Source organism: Carassius carassius, chromosome 3 (assembly GCF_963082965.1).
Source record: "Carassius carassius chromosome 3, fCarCar2.1, whole genome shotgun sequence".
In the NCBI taxonomy this organism is placed as follows: domain Eukaryota; kingdom Metazoa; phylum Chordata; class Actinopteri; order Cypriniformes; family Cyprinidae; genus Carassius; species Carassius carassius.
The window spans coordinates 17456923-17475503 of record NC_081757.1 but is presented as its reverse complement, the minus strand read 5'-3'; the positions used below and the strand labels follow the sequence as shown (position 1 = coordinate 17475503).

Sequence of the window (18581 nt, the reverse complement as noted above, 5' to 3'; positions counted from 1 at the left end):
GACTTACTCTTTGCACCAGATGCCACAACAAACAGATGTTATGAACATATCGGTTATAGCAAGGGAATCGATTTGTACCATGTTACTGTACCACGATTTTCATTGGTGTGGTTAACATGGTACAGTGAGTTTGTCCTTGACCTCTATGGAAACACTGAACTGTTCCTTTAGATGACGTTTATCAGCTATGGGAAGCAAAAAAATCTTGGGGAAGTTTTCTTGAGATAGATGTATAAAAGGCAAGACGCACACACAATACACACACATACTGTGTTCTTATTCACCATGGGCAAAAATACTCTCTCCCCATCAAATATTCATGCAGGCAAGCTGCTGAATGATTTTCTGTCTGTTCTAGCCGTGTGGCTGGAGGTGGACGGAGCGATTAGGTCAGGAGTCATTAGGCCTGAAGAGGCTGCAGGGTCCTCAGATTTACAGGAAGGAGGGGGAATGGATGGTGACATGTTGATGTTGAACTCGGTGTATGTTAGGAGTCCCTTGAGAGGCTAACCCCCTCTTTTTTATGCTCCTCTTCCTCCTCCTCTCTTGCCAATTTTTGCCCCTTTACTTCATTTTATCATTCACAGGCAGCCTTTAGACTCCAGAGTGACACAGATGATAACTTTATGCACTTTGTGTTGGCCATTTCGTTCCAGGAGTGCAGAGGCTAAACAGTTGTGAAGAGTGTAATCTCTCAGATTGACTGGGCTGTCTGGCTCATACTTCTTTGCTCTCAGACACTGGCCTCGGGCCAGTGGAGGGTCTGGGAGTCTTGACAACTGAGCCCCTTTAGCGATCCATCCTGCTGTTTCCAGATCAGCAGTTAACCCCTTAAGACGGTCATCTCACCGTCCCCCGTAGCTGAGCTCTGTGGGTGAACGCAGCCATCCAGCGAGGTTCAGAAAGATTACAGTGTGGTTTATGCAGCTTTAATGGGAATCGCATGAAGCAGAGGAAACAATTACTGCTGCTAAACACAGCGATGCCGAATTATACTCGCAAAAACGCAAAGGTCACATCATGAGGAATCAAATTTTGCTTGATCTTTTGAGATAAAAGAGTTGAGTATACTATGAAAACAATTTTCATGACTTCAACTTTGTCCCGAGTCCAAAAAGAATTAAGAAACCGCCACTGGAACAAAAAACTAAATTTGGAGCCCCATGTCGTTTCTTTGAATTAGAAAAAAAGCAAAGGATTTCCCTGACTTGACGTTTTTTTTCCCCCACATATGATAAAAGGAAAGTTGTATACCATTTAAATCTATGATTGTGGTGTCACTTAAATTACTATAATTATCATGTCTGTAATAAGTGTGCAGAACAGGTTTGTTAATAATGTGCTAGCAGGAATTTTTTATGTAGTTTATAAATGTAATAGCTAGTGCCTGATTGGGTTAAAGTGAAAATGCTGAGTTAAGGTCCAGTCACATTATTTGCTGTTCTGCTAATTTTTTATTCGAAATCCAGTCATTTTTAAAGGAATCCACTCGTTCAGGAACTTTGTTTGAAGGTGAAAGGGTTATGTGAATTCACCATGTTGACTAACAGGAAGTCGTTGTGCATCATTCATTGCTACATAACTGACAATAGAAAATGTACCTTTTTTTGACTGCGAAAAATATTTTGCCAACGTGACCGTAGCTTTAAGGGCTGTTTTTGCATTCCACTGTGCTGCTTTTCCATTGTTTTATGTAAATGTGCTTTAGACGGACACGTTTGTGCTCATGTCCTACAACTTTTGCTGCTTCTTGCTCATGGCATGGCATTCTGAAAACATGACACATTTCTAGACTTTGCTCTTTTCAGTCAACTTCCTTGCTTCTTTTGCTTTTAAACACATAAACATGTTCTGTGTGAATGGCCCTTTAAGAGTTAATGAAAGCGCAAAAAAATGGAACCAAATGATACCCCACCTCTCTTAATACACCCTCAGACAGAATTTCTGGTTGCATTATATTAAAATATTTTAAATTTTTATTATACGTAGAATCACAGTGCACAAGAACATGCTTGCAGTTTAGTAAACATTTTATCATCATAAGTTAGATGGAGCTGTGTGTTGATGTTTTAATTGTATGTTTTTGTTTTTCAGCAAGTTTAAGGGTTAGAGAGGGTGAAATGGTAGTTTAAAAACCAATTATGGTTAACCTTTTGTAAGTAGACCAAAAGGTAAGAAAAACAATGTTATGACCTCTTTAAATAATTTTGAACATGGATTTTCTTTGTATTTGTCCTGATTCGCTATACTGTTGTATTGCATTACAAGAGTTTTACTGGAAACTGAAACAAATCTCATGTTTATCCTGCTATTGTACCTTATAGAAATTTCTGTTTGAATAGGAACATTCCCATTGTCCTCTTTAAGATCCTTCTCCAGTTCAATTGTTGATGTGCTCTTTAGTCTCAATGTCTGAGTTAGTCCTTAAGGTATAAGGCCACTGCAAAAACACAAAGGCTTCTGTAAACCCTCATTGTGGGCTTTTGTTTGCGTGTTGACGCTAGAAAAGCTCAGATGGTGTAGACAAAGGGCTGGGTACATTACCCAGCAAATTATTTTCCAAATATCAATGGATGGGAAATATCCATTCTATTCATTACAAAGATGACCTGTTTGATTGTGTCAAGCATGTATTTACCTATCACTTAAACTACGCTGCTTCAGTACCGTTAACACACACACACATTTAATTTGCTCCCTTAATTTTTCTTCCCTTTTTCTCTTTCTTACAAACACTCATTGTGTAAGCACATATCCTCCACCCATTACCCATGTGTTTGATTCTGCTACCTGCTCGTTGCAGTGCCCAAGGGGCTTGCTCGGCCTGACCGTTCCCTTAAACAAATTGTTGGTAGTTCACAGGCTTTTAAATGCCACACTGTTTTAATTACACTATTTACTTAATAGGCTGCAAAAACAGTTTTCACACAGCAGGAGGAGCAGGTGATTCAGGACTTCAAACACCTGGTGGATGTTCTCTCCCATTTCTTTAATTTGATCCTCTGTTTTTTTGTTTTTTTTTACTCTGATTAGGTGTAGATGATTCACTGCATGCATGCTGCTCATATTTGAACAAATTCCTTTTCTACTATCTGTCACTTTGTAACTTTGTCAGTTCGCACCCAGTACTCTTAAATTACCAGAGAAGCCCATTTAGAGGTAAAATGTCTTATTTCACACGTTCTTATTAGCAGCTGTCATTTGTGACATGACACTTAGCACCTGCGGCTCTCTCATTGTAATTATTTCTTAGTAACTGAGACCAACCTGTCCTGTTTACGGAAGTGAAATATTAGTGGTACGTGTCCAGGATATGTTGGCAAACAGTGACATTTGTGTTAGAACATGGGTCTGTTTGTTTCTAATGAGATGACATGAATTCATTCATGCTGTTTGAATAGAGTAATGATACAGGGCTAGTGTCACCACCCAAAATTTGAGTGTTTTTTTTTTGTCCACTTCTACCGCCACTGTAATCATATAATCCCTTTCACGTCATCCATTGTTTTTGTATTTGCCTGTTTAATTAGGTATGTGTATGTCTGTATGCACTAGCCTATGCCTATTGCAAAGTTACTGATTGTAAGTAGAATGTGGACTAACAAAATATGCCATTGTTAATTGTTAATTCATTTTCATTCATAATGCACTGCCTTTCAAAATTTGGGGTTGGTAAGATTTTTTTAGGTCTCCCATGTTTACCAAGGCTACGTTTATTTAATCAAATACAAAATAAAATTGTAACGCTGTGAAAAATTAAAATAACCAGATAAAATATCTGTTTTCATATATATTACATTTTAAATTAATGTATTCCTGTGATCACAAAACTGAATTTTCAGCAGTCATTACTCTCCAGTCTTCAGTGTCACATGATCCTTCAGAAATCATTCTTATATGCAGATGTATTGCTCCAGAAGCATTTCTTATCAATGTTGAAAACATTTTGACACTGATAAATATAGAACATTCAAAAGGACAGCATTTGTTTGAAATAGAAATTTTATGTAACATTATTATTATTATTATTATTATTATCATTATGTATAGCATATGACATTATCTTAATCACTTTTGATCAGTTTGTCCTTGCTGAATAAAAGTTAATTTCTTAAAAGAATTTAAAATAAATAAATAAATAATAATAATAAAGCTACTGACCACAAGGTATTCAACTGTAGTTTATATTAAGGTTCATTTATAGAACTTGAAATATAATATATATATATATATATATATATATATATATTGTATGCATTGAAATGTTACCTAAAGATGAATTAGTATTATAAAATGTATGATTTTCAGTTTGTATTTATTTTGTATATTGTGATGTGTTTACCAGTTTAAATTCTATGCAATATGAATCATTCCCTTTCTTTATTTGTCATGTCTGCAAAATAGTTTTTTTTGATAATGTGGGCTTTATAGATGACCAGGTCATGTGACTGCGGTCATGTGTGGGTCACTGAAGTTGCAGTACATCTGTCAGAACAGGCACATTTCTTACATGTCTTTCCTCTCTGAGATGCCCACAGGGCTTAAGCTTATGTCGTGCTGATCGCACAGTACACGTATGCATACAGGTGTATGTTCTTTTACGTATCCATGAGACTGATCGTTTTACTGGTGCGTTTGTCTGTTTTCATGTGGCAGACATTTAACATGTTAAACGCAGTGTTAGTGTTCCCAACCTCGCTGTTATCCACTTCCTGATCACTCTAAGATTTATTGGCCCTCAAACACTCCCCTGTGAAAAACTGTAAACATTCAGAACCTCATAACCTTATTCCCCCTCAGGCACTTTTCTCTTTCTCTCTCTCACACACACACACACACACATATGCATATATAGCCTTTTCCTTCTTCCAACCTCTCCATATTTCATTCAGACATGTAAGTAAACACCATCAGAGTGAAAAACCCCTAGTGTCTTTTAAATTCACTAATTAGTTTTGGCCCAGAATATCACAGTGTTGTAAATGGCAGGCTGTCACCTCAGTACGTGACAAAAGGTATGGTTGGACATGTCAGGGCACAAGTTACAGCAACACTATTTGTTTTTACCTTAGTGACACCCAGAGGGACCACTGTCCAGGTGGGACAGTGACCCAAAAGGACACATGAGACCCATGCTTCTTTATTCAAGTGTCATTTAACAGAGCTGACTGACAGACAAACGACTTAAGACTTGACTGTTGCCCTCTTCACACACTCCTCCTTATTACAACCTGTCTCAGTGTGTACCGGCGTGTCATGTGCTGTAAACCGGTGCTGGTGTTGACATCTGGCTGCGTTCTTTCACGAAGCCTGAGGGGGGCGATCGGAGGGGCGTGTGGGATAATTTGTTACGATGTTAACAGGCTAATAGACATTCACCTGGTTTTGAGAGTTCATAGACAGCAGTGGCCTCCTCTGCAATCTTCAGCCCCTTTTTTTATTACCCCAATTATGAAAACCGTTTAGAGGCAGCCGCTGTGTGTGTGTTTGTGTGTGTGTGTGTTTCATGTCATCTGGTTGGGTAAGGACCCATACACCCACTCTCACCACATCAAACAAGCTTTTCTCAGTAAAGGTGTGCTGGTGGGCTCTGTCCCTGTTTTCTCTTGTGGTGTCTGTGTGTCCTGTACCAGAGCTTGGGAGAGCTTGTTTCATGTGGTCTGCTGTGAGCTGTTGGTGTGCTGATGCTAAAGACCTTCTGCTTCTTGTGAACTCATTGCCACCCAAATATAGCTCTGCTCATTGTCTCCCAACCCACATACACACGTGGCAAAAGAGTCTGTTTTTTTTTTTTTTTTTTTGGTAGCCGTTAATTAGGGGAATTGTAGATAAGATGCTAGTTTTATTAGGCTTTAAAAGAATCACATACCACTCATTCACTCACGTACTCACCAATCTACCCACACACACACACACTTAGACATGTTTACTGAGATTTTAAACTATGTATCTACTTTTTTTAGTTACTTCCAGATTATTTCATTTTATTTTATTTATTTTGAAGGCATGAAAATGTATTTCTAGACTAGTTTTAATTTCTACATTTTGATGTAATTTTTATTTTTACTGCAGTTAACCGAGAACTTGCTTTTCTAATTTGATGAAACTGAGTTGTTATTGTTCCTAAATCTCATTGGCAAATAATGTCCGTTCAGATCTATTCAGTCTGTAATAGCTCAATACATTTAACTTAGGTTAGTGCTTACTACCCAGTTTGAACGTGACCAGTTCATTTTATTTAATCTTAATTACATTAGTCTCCAGTTCAGTGCAGAGACAATAAAAAAAGCAAAGTTTTATAACCAGGCAAACCCTTTTTTATAGTTTTAAATGAGACTATCTGAAGAATCTGTTGAAGATGTTATCAGTGTGCTTGTTCGTACTCCTATATTGAAATGTGATTGCTTGCATGGGCCTTAGAGCCAAATCGTGATTTATGATCGACTCACTTGTTTTTGCATGACTCATTTGATGGCATTCTCTGAACAGGGCCAATCACTGCCAAAAATCGTAAAACTACACACACCCTTAACACCTGTGCACCTGAAATGAGAACAAAACATTTCACCCCCTATGAGTAACACCATCAAATACCTGTAAATTTCACAGCAGGCGTATACAAACCACAGACTTCGTATAGACATGCTGTCGTACAAATAATGCTTATCGCTTGCAGATACAGGATAGCGCACAGACTAACATCACCCTAATGTCCTAACCAAACCGGCCCATTTGTAGCTGTATGCTTGTAAATGATCTCCTGGTGGGCTAATGCAATTAGCATTGTCTCCTGTCTGTGTACCCAGCATTTTAGCCCTTCATCTATCAGCGTAATGGCGTCGGGCAGAAGCTCTGATGTTGTCTAATAAGGGCATTTTACTCCCTTTAAGAGTTGGTGGGGGGGGGGGGGTAATGTACGACCTCGCAGATGAAGTCCAGCACTGTGCTATAAACCACAGCGATATGTCAAAGAGAGGGAAAGTCCAACTGAAAAGAGGTTTTAATCATTTCATTTATCAGTTAATTCTTGCTTTTCACTCCCCCTCTCCTCTAGTTTATCTCAGTTGGAGGATTCAGAGAGCGAGGGAAATCGATGCGGAGAACATTACAGTAAAATGTATTGATCAGACACAGAGAGAGCCTTGCGTGCCGCCCAGAGATGGCCCAGTGATGCAATGCTTAAAGGAATTTATCCACTGCCTTCTGCATTAACCTTTTTATTGACTGCTTTGCCTGTCCATAATTAACACTCACTTTAGCTAAAGTGGTTAGTTTCAGCTGGGAGGCAAGGTGTGCATGTGTGTGTGTGCGTAGCATTGTTCGCGGACCGAGTCGAAGTTCAAGTGCGGCGAATGTGTCGGGTGGGAGTATGTGAGCTGCCCCCCAGAAGAACAGAGGTGATAGATCTCCTTCTCTCCACATTAGCTCGCTATTCCAGCAGGCCTGGCTGTAGGGTTATAGGGTTTCAGAGCAAATTGAAATGAGTGATTGTAACGTCGATCTCTCCTGAGCGCGGGTCAGATGGGAGAGGTAGACTGCATCTCGCAGAGGTTAATCTGTATGGATGGTTGGCATACACTTCTAAATATACTTCCAGCAGTCCACACACACACTTTGCGTCTTTACTCTTAACCACTGACTGCGTGTGGAAATGCGAAATGCGGGAGTCAGATGGTTGTAGGGTGAGGTGTATGTGAATTTCTGTAACCTAAATGATTCAGTTATGCATATTCTTGATTCAGAGGTGATTCAGTACAAAGGAATAGTTCAGCCAAAACTGAGTTCCAAAGAATGTTGGTAACTAAACAGTTGATGGTAGCTATTGACTTCAATAGTATTTTTTTTATCTATCTATCTTAAGGTCAATTAATGCTGTAAAAGTATAAATTGTTTATTGTTACCTTGGACATTCTGTTAAATATCTCTGTCTGTGTTCCACCTGTCATTTACAGGTTTGGAGCAACATAATAAATGATGCCAAAATGTTCAATTTTGTACAAACCATACCTCTAAGTGTGTATGTTTATGTGAATCTTTATTGCTGGTATTCATTTGTATGATTGCGGTCTCTTTCACCACAGTCCCTCTTCTCTGTATCTTCCAATAATCCAGTAAATGATGAGAGAGTTTAAACACACGCGCATGCGTTTAGAACAAGCTCTCATATTATTTATGAACTGATGTGCTACATTAGGGTACTTAGCGCATGTTAACGGATGTTATTGTCAAGCCCTGATGCAGTATGAGGATGATATATTGAAGCGCTATATGCTAATTCCACCCTCGGCGTGTAATGCAGCCTCTCATGTGGCCGGTGCAATTGGAGAGACGGCACTTAACAGGAGAGCCACTCCACCATTAAGTGGCCCTTACAAAATATATAACCACAAATAGTGTCAGAGAGGGGCTGTCCTCTGACCACTGGACAGCACAGACTCATCCATAACACTGGCCTCTTCTGGGCACCGCTGCAGTCTTTGAGTGGAGGACGATGAGTGTTTACTGCAGCCTATGTTTGCTTGAGCCAAGTGTTTGTGGGAGAACTTTGTGTGTTTGTGAGGATAGTGGTTGTCCCTCTGTTAAAGGTGAAGTGTGTCAGTTCCTTCATTCAGATTAAAGGATTCTTTAAATAATTAATAGAAAGTGTAAAAGAACAGCATTTATTTGAAACTGAGGTCTTTTGGAACACTAAAATGTATTTATTGTCACTTTTGATTATATCAAATTTAATATATCCTTGCTGAATAAAAATAGTTAATTTATAAAAAATAAAATAAAAAAATTGTAGTTGTAATTGTAATTGTAGTTTCTTGATGCATGCTTAAATTTACATTAGCCTAATTATTTATCCCTGTTCATTACCCTAAAATAACCACTGATAATATAAACAATTCCATTTTACTGAGCCAGTGTTGCACATACCATTAGGTTTCTCTTCATGTGCAGTTAAAAGTTCACACTCATCTTTATATTATTTTTGATGCATAACTACAGCAGGATGTTGCTGCTCTCTCTCTCTCTCTTTCTCTCTTTCTCTCTCTCTTTCACACACACACACACACACACACACACTTGTTTGTTTTTGTGAAAAGACAAAAGACATTTTGTGGGGACATCCCATAGACGTAATAGTTTTTATACTGTACAAACTGTATATTCTATGGCCCTACACCGACCCTATACCTAACCCTAACCCTCACAGGAAACTTTGAGCATTTTTACTTTCTCAAAAAAAAAAACTCATTCTGTATGATTTATAAGCGTTTTGAAAAATGGGGACATGGGTTATGTCCTCATAAGTCACCCTCTCCTTGTAATACCTGTGTCATACCCATGTCATTATACAGAGTTGTGTCCTGATATGTCACAAAAACAAGAGCACACACATCTAGAAATGCTGTACATTCTCACTAACACACCCAGTTTTGTCCTATTTACGAGAAGCAATATTGTCGCATTCTAGTGAAAACCACACTGTATATTAATTAGGTGACAAAATGAAATGTAGTAACGTCAAAGTTACTGTGGAATTAAAGCCACAGGCTTCACCTGCCCAGGTGTAAATGATTGAGATATTAATCAGCACCAGGTGTGTTTAGAAGGTGATTTACACTGCTTTCTCTTGTAGGATTGCAGAAGTATATTCCTGGGGCTTCGTTCAAAGGAAGAGCAAGGGGATGATGCCACACACACACACACACACACAAAAGCTGTGCAATTCTTCGTTCCATAATAAACGTGTCATTAGGGCAGGTTATTGTATGTCGTAAATAAATCAGGAAATGAACGTGTGGACTTCCCCTAGACAAACACACACTTCTTTGTGTGTTTAGGGTGAAATTAACTATTCACACACTCTCCACACACTTTCCAGAGAAAGCACATGCAGTAACCTGGAGGTGTTTTCTCATCAATCTTACACTGTAAAGAAATTGATTGTGTAAATACACAACCGTTCAGAGTTTTTGGCAATGTTAGTAGTCAGGTATTTTTTTTTTTTGATGTTTATGAAAGATATATATAGATATATATAGATAATATATATAGAATATATAGATAAGTAAAATTACTGTTTTGTATTAATTATAAAGTTGTTGATCTCTTTTGTGTCCCAATAGATGCCAGTCAAGCTTGGCACAGACCTTGCCCCCTGAGGAAGCACCTTTCGACCGACCCTATTGGAGTAATGAAGATCCTGACATGCCCCTCCCCTTTGACCTCTCTGAAATCATCAACCGCGTTGAGTCGCTTCTCTGGAGGTGAATTACCATTACGGTATTTTTGTGCATGTCTTATGTTAGGGATTATTATTAAAATCATCGAAAGTTGCCTTAAGGAATGTTCAGCCATAAATGCTCAAAATGTGACTTTGTGTTTTTTCTTTCTTCCAAGGATGTGAGGTGTTAGTGAAGGGGTGAGATAAATGGAGAGAAAGAATGTTATGAAGTGGATGTTAAGAGATGGAGGCCGGGATGGAGATCACAGGTGACAAAAAAAAGAGACAATACAACACACACCTGATTAGTTTTTCCTTGCTTTCTTGCTTGAAGACCAACATTCATCGTAACCACACCACATTGAGATCCACTCGGATGAATGGATGGATATAAGGATGGATACAGGGTGACATCTGGACGGGACATTTTATTTCCTATTTCCATCAGTATCGTTTACTATCACTTTAACAGAGTCTGTAGTGTTACAATGACCATGCATAGACACATATCAGTAGTAGCATATGACACCTATTCATAAATATAGCTATATATATCCATTAATGTATGTATGTTTTAGTTCAGTTCTCCATATATCCTCTGAAGCTTTTTTTTTTTTGGACAGGCATTATGTAGAAGTATACAGTATAAACAGTTCATTTCTCCTCTGCGTGTGTGTTTTTTCTGCCTGCAATCTTTTTAGGGGGAAATTTGGTAAAAATAAAATATGACATTGTGGGGGTGTATGACATCATCATTAACTGGTGTCATATACATGCCGTTGCCTTTCACCTGGCGTATTGTCTAGGGATTTAGTGTGTTTGAATGTGTGCGTGTGCATCCATCTGACTGTTTTTAGGAAGAAGGTCAAGTAACAGTTCTTAGACTGGCTTTGTCAGTGATGTTTGTCTATATAGGCGCATGTAGGTACGAGGCACACACATGTGTATGTCATCTTTTAGACGGTTTTATTTCTGTGTGACTGAATATGAATGTGTGTGTATGTGTACATAAGATGTTTCTCTCCCAAGCCAGGTAGTGTCGATAGGCGGCTCTTGCTGAGCTCTCCAAGAGAACTTATACCCCTTGCATCGCATAATTCTCGCAGCTCATTGGCTCCTAACTTTTTAATAACGCCTGCCTATGTCTGAAATGCTGCCAGTTTCGGGAGGAATGCACTCAAACATCGTCAAATGATTGAAGGGTGAAGAAAAGCACTCTGATGTCCTCTAAGCGAATGAAGGATGAATGAAAAAGGGATGACTGTTGAAGTCCAGCAGCTTTCTTTTTCTTTGTATGTTTTTCTATGTCATCAGTGTTAATGTAGAAGATCCATATTATAGTATTCGATGAAGATGCTTAAATGTGTTTTATACTTTTGAAGTTTTAGAGTTGTCATTGGTTGCCAAATATTGTGTTCTTGCCGAGTAAATGCTGTGAGGTTGGTATATAAATATATATAAATAATCTTTATTTCATTGTGTTTTTTTTCCTCTCTCTTTTTTTCTATATTCTTTCTCCGGAGTGCCACAAGCCCCTCTGCTTTTCTGAAAGCGTTGTGTGTGCAAAGCGCTAGTTATAATGGAAATAAAATAAAATGCTCAATCAGTGCATGGGTATTTGTTCTTTTTTTGTATGATTTTGATTTGTATATTAGTAGCAGTTTCTTCAGATTTTTATTCAGAGTTATCAGGAAATTATTATTACATTATGTAATGCATAGCAAATGGTCATTTGATTGTGCATTAAGATAGATGCAAATGTTTAAGTACTGTACATTTTTTATATCAGTATAAATGGCCTACTGTATGTATCTAATGAGTAATTAATTGAATTAAAATGAGATAATAGAAGTTTTACCGAAGACTTTACATTTTATATACAGTGGGGTCTGAGAAAATGCCTTAATTTTTGCATTCTTTAGATTTAAGTTGCCCCCCTTAATTTTAAATAACAATCTTTTAATTGCAGTGAAAAGCTAAATCTAAAAATTTGACACATTTCTGAATGGTTTGGTGTGTGGTTTATTGACTTGAACTCCAAACATAAGACAAATCTGGCCTATTTTGTACCTCAGATTTCAAAGTTTTAGACTTCTGGATCAAACTTTCAATTTATCGTGAGATATGATGTCTATTTATCTGCATTTATCTAAAGTGTATTTGTATCAGTCTTCAATATGTATTTTCCTCTCAAAGCTATGACGGGGTGATTTGAGCTTTTGTCTCAGCTCTATTAAAGTGTGTGTGTGTGTGTGTGTGTGTGTGTGTGTGTGTGTGTGTGTGTGTGTGTGTGTGTGTGTGTGTGTGTGTGTGTGTGTGTGTAAAGTGTGTGTGTGTGTGTGTGTGTGTGTGTGTGTGTGTGTTGCCTGTAGGGGATGGAGGTGTTTCCTCTAGTCTGCAGTGAAGGTGTGATAGATGGCAGAGCCTCAGGTGAGCAGGTGATCATGAATGACCACTCTAAACTTCACCGAAGTCTGTTTTCAGGCGTGTGTGCACAGGTATGCATTGTTCTAAGGAAGGGCGAAGGTTATCCGTAATTTCTAGGATCTCTTACATCACTGTAGGTGAGAGGAAGATGACCAGGTGCATGTGGAATTAAGTACCTGTATGTGTGTTTCCTATACAAGCAGGCCGTTTATTATATGATTGACAGCTAAGTTAAAGTAGGATCACATTTCAGAGGTGACATTCAAACAACATACATAATTTGAAGGACAAATGCAATGTTATAATATATCCACACCTGTTATGACTGATAATGTGTTATACAACAGTGTGCTGAACAGAAACATAAAATGGTTAAGTTTGTAGAAACAAAAACCCAGAAGAGAATTTGCATTTTTGAGTCGTGGCTTCCCTTGGGAAAAGAAGTTTCGATGTATGATTCAAATCTGTGGTTAACATTACCTGAACTTACACAAAGTCATAGCTCAAATATGAATTTTACAGCCATTGTGTTTTGTTTTCATGTAAGTTACTAAAAAAAAGGACTGCCATTGTAATGACTGTGGAAGTTTTCTGTTATTAACAACATTTCTGCCTTTAATTTTATAAAATAAGACGTAAAACATGACTTATGTAGCACATGATTCATATGAACCAGTTTTATGGTGTTTCTTCTTTCCTTTTTATAGCTTGACAGCCTGTGGTTATTGCATGCTTTCATTGTGTGGCAAACAGTAGCAATATTCTTTCACAGATCTCCTGTCGTGTTCTACAGAAGAAGTCATATAGGTGAGTAAGTTATAGCAGAACTGAAATTTTAAGATGATCTGTCCTGTAAGAAATAATAATTTGGTATTTTTTCTGTTCAAAAAAGCAGATGTCTGATAAGTGTAGACAATATCATAGCAAACTTGAGATTGTGAGAGTGTGTGTGCACATGTTCTCATGAGTCCACATCTCTACACAGAATGAAGAGTGAGTTATTCAGTAAGACAGTGAGTCCCAAGAGCACCGTGTGTGTGTGTGTGTGTGTGTCCACATGATGAACACATAATGCACTTCTCCCAGTTAACCAGCAATGAGTGGACCTGTCAGACCCATGAGCCTCATGGTTACTGCCTGATGCTGCATGACAACACTCTTCAGTGCTGTGTGGGTTAAACGGCCACTCAAGCCTGTCATGGCTGCCTAAGCAATGGGGAATAACAGCTCTGTGACCCCCTGGTTATTATCAGCCATGTGGCCCCATAGTACTGTACGGGAGAAAAACATAAATTATGCATTATAGTAATTTCAGTATTGTAAAAGTGTGTTGTTAGTACTTTTATAGCAACAGACATATGATAAAAGATTCTAGTTTAATAAAAGGTTGATAATTAGGTTAATAAAATAAAATATAGGCTTGTTCTCAGAAAACAAACTCCATTCAAAAGTTTACATTAAAGTATCTTATATGGTAACCAAGGCTTCTTTTTATTTGATCAGAAATACAAAAAAATACTAATATGAAATATAACTTTCTTCTGTTTTAATCTAATATATATATATATATGTTCCTTTAGAAATCATTCTAATATGATGATTCATTATCAAAGTTGGAAACACATGTTTTTCAGAACATGTGATACATTTTTAGGATACTTTGATGAATAAAAAGTAAAAAAACACAAAAATATATTTTTTTTTTAAATAAAATCAATACTTTTATTCAGCAAGGATGTGTTAAATTGATAAAAAGTGATAGTAAAGAAAATATATTATTAGAATTTTTTTTCTTTCTTTTTTTCAAATAAAATCAATACTTTTATTCAGCAAGGATGTGTTAAATTGATACAAAGTGATAGTAAAGAAAATATATTATTAGCATTTTTTTTTTTTGAATAAATGCAGTTCTTTTTAACCTTTTATTCATCAAATATATTAGACAGCAGAACTGTTTCCAACACTCATAATAAATCAGAATATTAGAATGATTTCTAAATGATCATGTGATAGACTGGATGTTACATGTGACACTGAAGGCTGGAGTAATGATGCTGAAAATTCAGCTTTGCATCACAGGAATACATTATTTTTTTATAATATATTATATATTAATATATTTGAAGTATATTCAAATAGAAAACTATTATTTTAAGTTGTAATAATATTTCACAATATTACTGTTTTCTGAGTTGTTCTGTTTCAGTTTTTTTGGTCAAATAAATGCAGGCCTGATGAACAGAAGAAACTTATTACAAAAACATTAAAAATAGTAATGTTTCCAAACTTTTGGTCTGTAGTGTATATATATATATATATATATATATATATATATATATATATATATATATATATATATATATATATATGGTATATATACAGTATATACCTGGTAATATTAGTCTAATTTTCGCATTTATATATATATATATATATATATATATATATATTACCAGTTATAGAACTGTTTCACAGAGGATATTTCCTGAGTTACTTTTATTGTTATTTTCTTGTTTTGAGCATAAATCAAACTAGATTTTTTTTTATGCAAAAATAATTAAAGATGTAATCTATCAATATCGTACACAGTTTACATTGTGTGCAAATGTATCTAGTTTACAGATGTTTAGACCTTTACTGATGAGCATTGAACATTTTATTGTGTATGTGGTTCACCCAATTGAGAACAGAGGCTCTTAGTTTGCTCATTACAGGATGCAGGGCTCTCAGCTGTGTGTGTGTGTGTGTGTGTGTGTGTGTGTGTCTGTGTGTGTGATAGAACGGATCTGGCTTTTGACTGATGCGCTGATAGTGATGTGAAACTCTTGAAGCACATTTTTGGCACTTGAGTGAAAAGACACTGCTGTGATCTGGCTTAAAGGATTCCAATGTGTGTGTGTCTGTGCTGTTGACAGTTTCATTCTGCTAAACTCTGCTGTGACCTGACTTTAGAAATGTATATGCAGCGCTCCAGAGAGAGATACAGTGTGTGTGTTTGTGTGCCGGTGGCCTTCTGAAGTCCTTCCACTCTGCAGTGGCTTTGGTCTCAGGGACCACTTTAGAAGTGCCTGTCATGTTGTATGACCCACTTCCTGTCCTGTCCCACAGCACTGGCCACCACTGGCCCCAAAAACCTCAAACACACCAAAGCCACTACAGTTCCCCAGCCTGAGCACTGCAACCGGTTCTGTTTGAGGTGGTTAAAGTTCAAGAAGACTGTCTGTATGATGTGTGTGGCACTGGTGTTTATAAGTGTTTGTTTTATGAGAGGTAGTGGGTTTAATGCATTATCTCTCTCTCTCTCTCTCTCTCTCTCTCTCTCTCTCTCTCTCTCTCTCTCTCTCTCTCTCTCTCTCTCTCTCTCTCTCTCTCTCTCTCTCTCTATTTCAGCTCAATCTAGCCTGACATAATAGAGTCATCTGCAACTCATCTAATATGGATGAAAGGTCTGCATAGTATTGCTGGCCTGTGTGTGTCTGCACATATGCTCCATGATCCCTTATTTCAAATCTTTCTTTCTTTCTTTCTTTCTTTCTTTCTTAACATGTTTAATGCATTTCCTGGACACAGGATGGATGAAGCCGGCTATTAGAGGGGAATTAAGATGTTTCGATAGGCCTGCGAGAAGAGATGAAGAAGGAGAGGGTGATATATTCATCAGGTACGATATTCACCTTATCTGCTCCGACCTTGAAGAGAGTGTATGTGCGCTTGGCCACCTCACAGTCGTACACACACCTACACACTCTCCTCTCTGCTCCTTGATTGACAGGTGCTGAAATGAGCCCCTGAATAGCTGTGGGCTTCAGTCTCCCAAATAACTCGCCCGTCAAATTACATCCCGCCCTCCTCACTCGCCCGGTCGCCTGGGAGACCTATTTATTTGTCTGTTTATTTGCTTGGTTTAAATATTTGGTGGGGATAATATTGAATTTTTGTCCCCCGGTCAAAGTGCTCATATTTAGTTAATAACAAGAGGAGAGAAGGTTGTTTGCTCTGAGAGACGGAGAGGACAGAGAAGGAGAAATGGGAAAGGGAAGGGTGATTTTATTTTATATAGGGAAGCCCTTATGGGAAAAAAGATGACCTGTCACTGAGACTCTCTGTGAACGCTGGAGTGTAATCATTGCTCATTTATACGTTCTATATGAACGATAAACTGATTTTTGTAGTGTCATTGTCTTAATCTCTAAATTGCATTGGTTATACCCTTTATGATTATGCTACAGGACCATAAATGTATTGAACTGGTATTGATCTTCCTTTGAAACCCTGTTTGTATTCATTCTCCTATCACCACATTCTGATTGTTTTACTAAACTAATCCTAATTGTGTGCATGTTATTCACAGCCTGCATAAAGTGTTCATCATCTACTCACCCTCATTCCTCTATAACTTGCTTTCTTCTATAAAACCAAAAGAAGATATATATAAAAAAATGTGTTAGCCTTGATTAGTACATTCCTCCACTGTTTAATCTCAACCTTGCACCCCTATTTTACTTAAGCCACAAATGGCAATAGACGTAGGGAGATAAGAGAGACAGGACAGGCAAAGCTCTAGCAAGTGAGATCAGTGATTTCATATCCCCTCATATTACAGAGTTAATGTGTGTGTCGTTCAGCCCTCCCTGCCTATTGATTCCTGTTTAAAGGCAATGGTTCATCAATACCTCGCACTGCTCCATCTGTCTACTTTTACTCATAAATAAAGTGCACAGCATTGACTGATCAACCCTCGTCCGTAAAAGCACACAGGGTAATGAAGACAGCCTTGCACATAAACACACACACATTCACTCCGTATCGGTTTAAGCATATGTGCTAATCAAAAGTGGCTTGGAGAATACCTGAGGGACTGACACACAAATACACATACGCTCTCCCTCCAATCATGGTAATTGCCCAGCAGCGCAGTCGTTGTTTAACCTCCCTCCTTGGTGGAGTGATGGTTGCGCTAGGTTCATCGATTTTGTTCCACTCATTGTTTTTCTTTTGACATCAGCCAACCTCGCGCCCCTCCTTGGCTTGTGTAGGTCAGCTCTAAAGGTTGTGTTTGGTCATTTGTCAGACAGCAGTAGCTGAAAGCACACAGGCGCACACGTTTATCATCTTGGTCAATTATAGATCATACACAGCAGCCTGGTTGCTTTGGTCTGACCGCTGCATTTATTCTCAGCGGTGGCTCAATGTTTCAACCCAGTTTACATTTCAATACAAGAGAATGAAAGCACTAATATTCCTGTAAATAGAGGTGATGAATTGACTTGGTGTTTTTTTGTTTTCAAATAGACTCTTATGGCAGTATATCATTGAGCACTGAACCAACAAATGTTGCTTTAATGTTAACAACTGCATTTGAGCTAGCAAATATTCTCTCTATCTGTCTATCTATCTATCTATCTATCTATCTATCTATCTATCTATCTATCTATCTATCTGTCTGTCTGTCTGTCTGTCTGTCTGTCTGTCTGTCTGTCTGTCTGTCTGTCTGTCTGTCTGTCTGTCTATCGATCTATCTATCTATCTATCTATCTATCTATCTATCTATCTATCTATCTATCTATCTATCTATCTATCTATCTATCTATCTATCTATCTATCTATCTATCTATCTATCTATCTATCTATCTATCTATCTATCTATCTGTCTATCTGTCTGTCTGTCTGTCTGTCTGTCTGTCTGTCTGTCTGTCTAGCTAGCAAGTTGACTCCAAAGTTTTGAATGGTTGTGTCTGTTAACTTGTAGCAGACTTGTATTATTTTTTAGAGAACTCAAGATCAATGTTTATTGTACAGGATCGAAACATGTAATTTTGGGTCCTGCCAGGATACCATGAGTGCTATTTGCATTTTGTTCCACCTGGAGCAAGACTTTACTCTGATTGGGTAGTTCTTAAATGGGCAAACAGCTAATAATGAATAAGACTGATAAATA

At 37.7% G+C, this 18581-nt stretch overlaps 1 protein-coding gene across 1 annotated transcript in view; it reads left to right on the top strand.

The window, feature by feature from the left end:
- Positions 1–11687, top strand: part of fto (FTO alpha-ketoglutarate dependent dioxygenase) — a 165306-nt gene extending 153619 nt beyond the window's left edge. Inside the window, exons 9-10 of the mRNA XM_059531816.1 lie at positions 10119–10259; positions 10393–11687. Coding sequence (XP_059387799.1) covers positions 10119–10259; positions 10393–10399 — 148 coding nt within the window. The 3' untranslated portion in view covers positions 10400–11687. The remainder of the gene's footprint in view (positions 1–10118; positions 10260–10392) is intronic.
- Positions 11688–18581: the final 6894 nt, after the last annotated feature.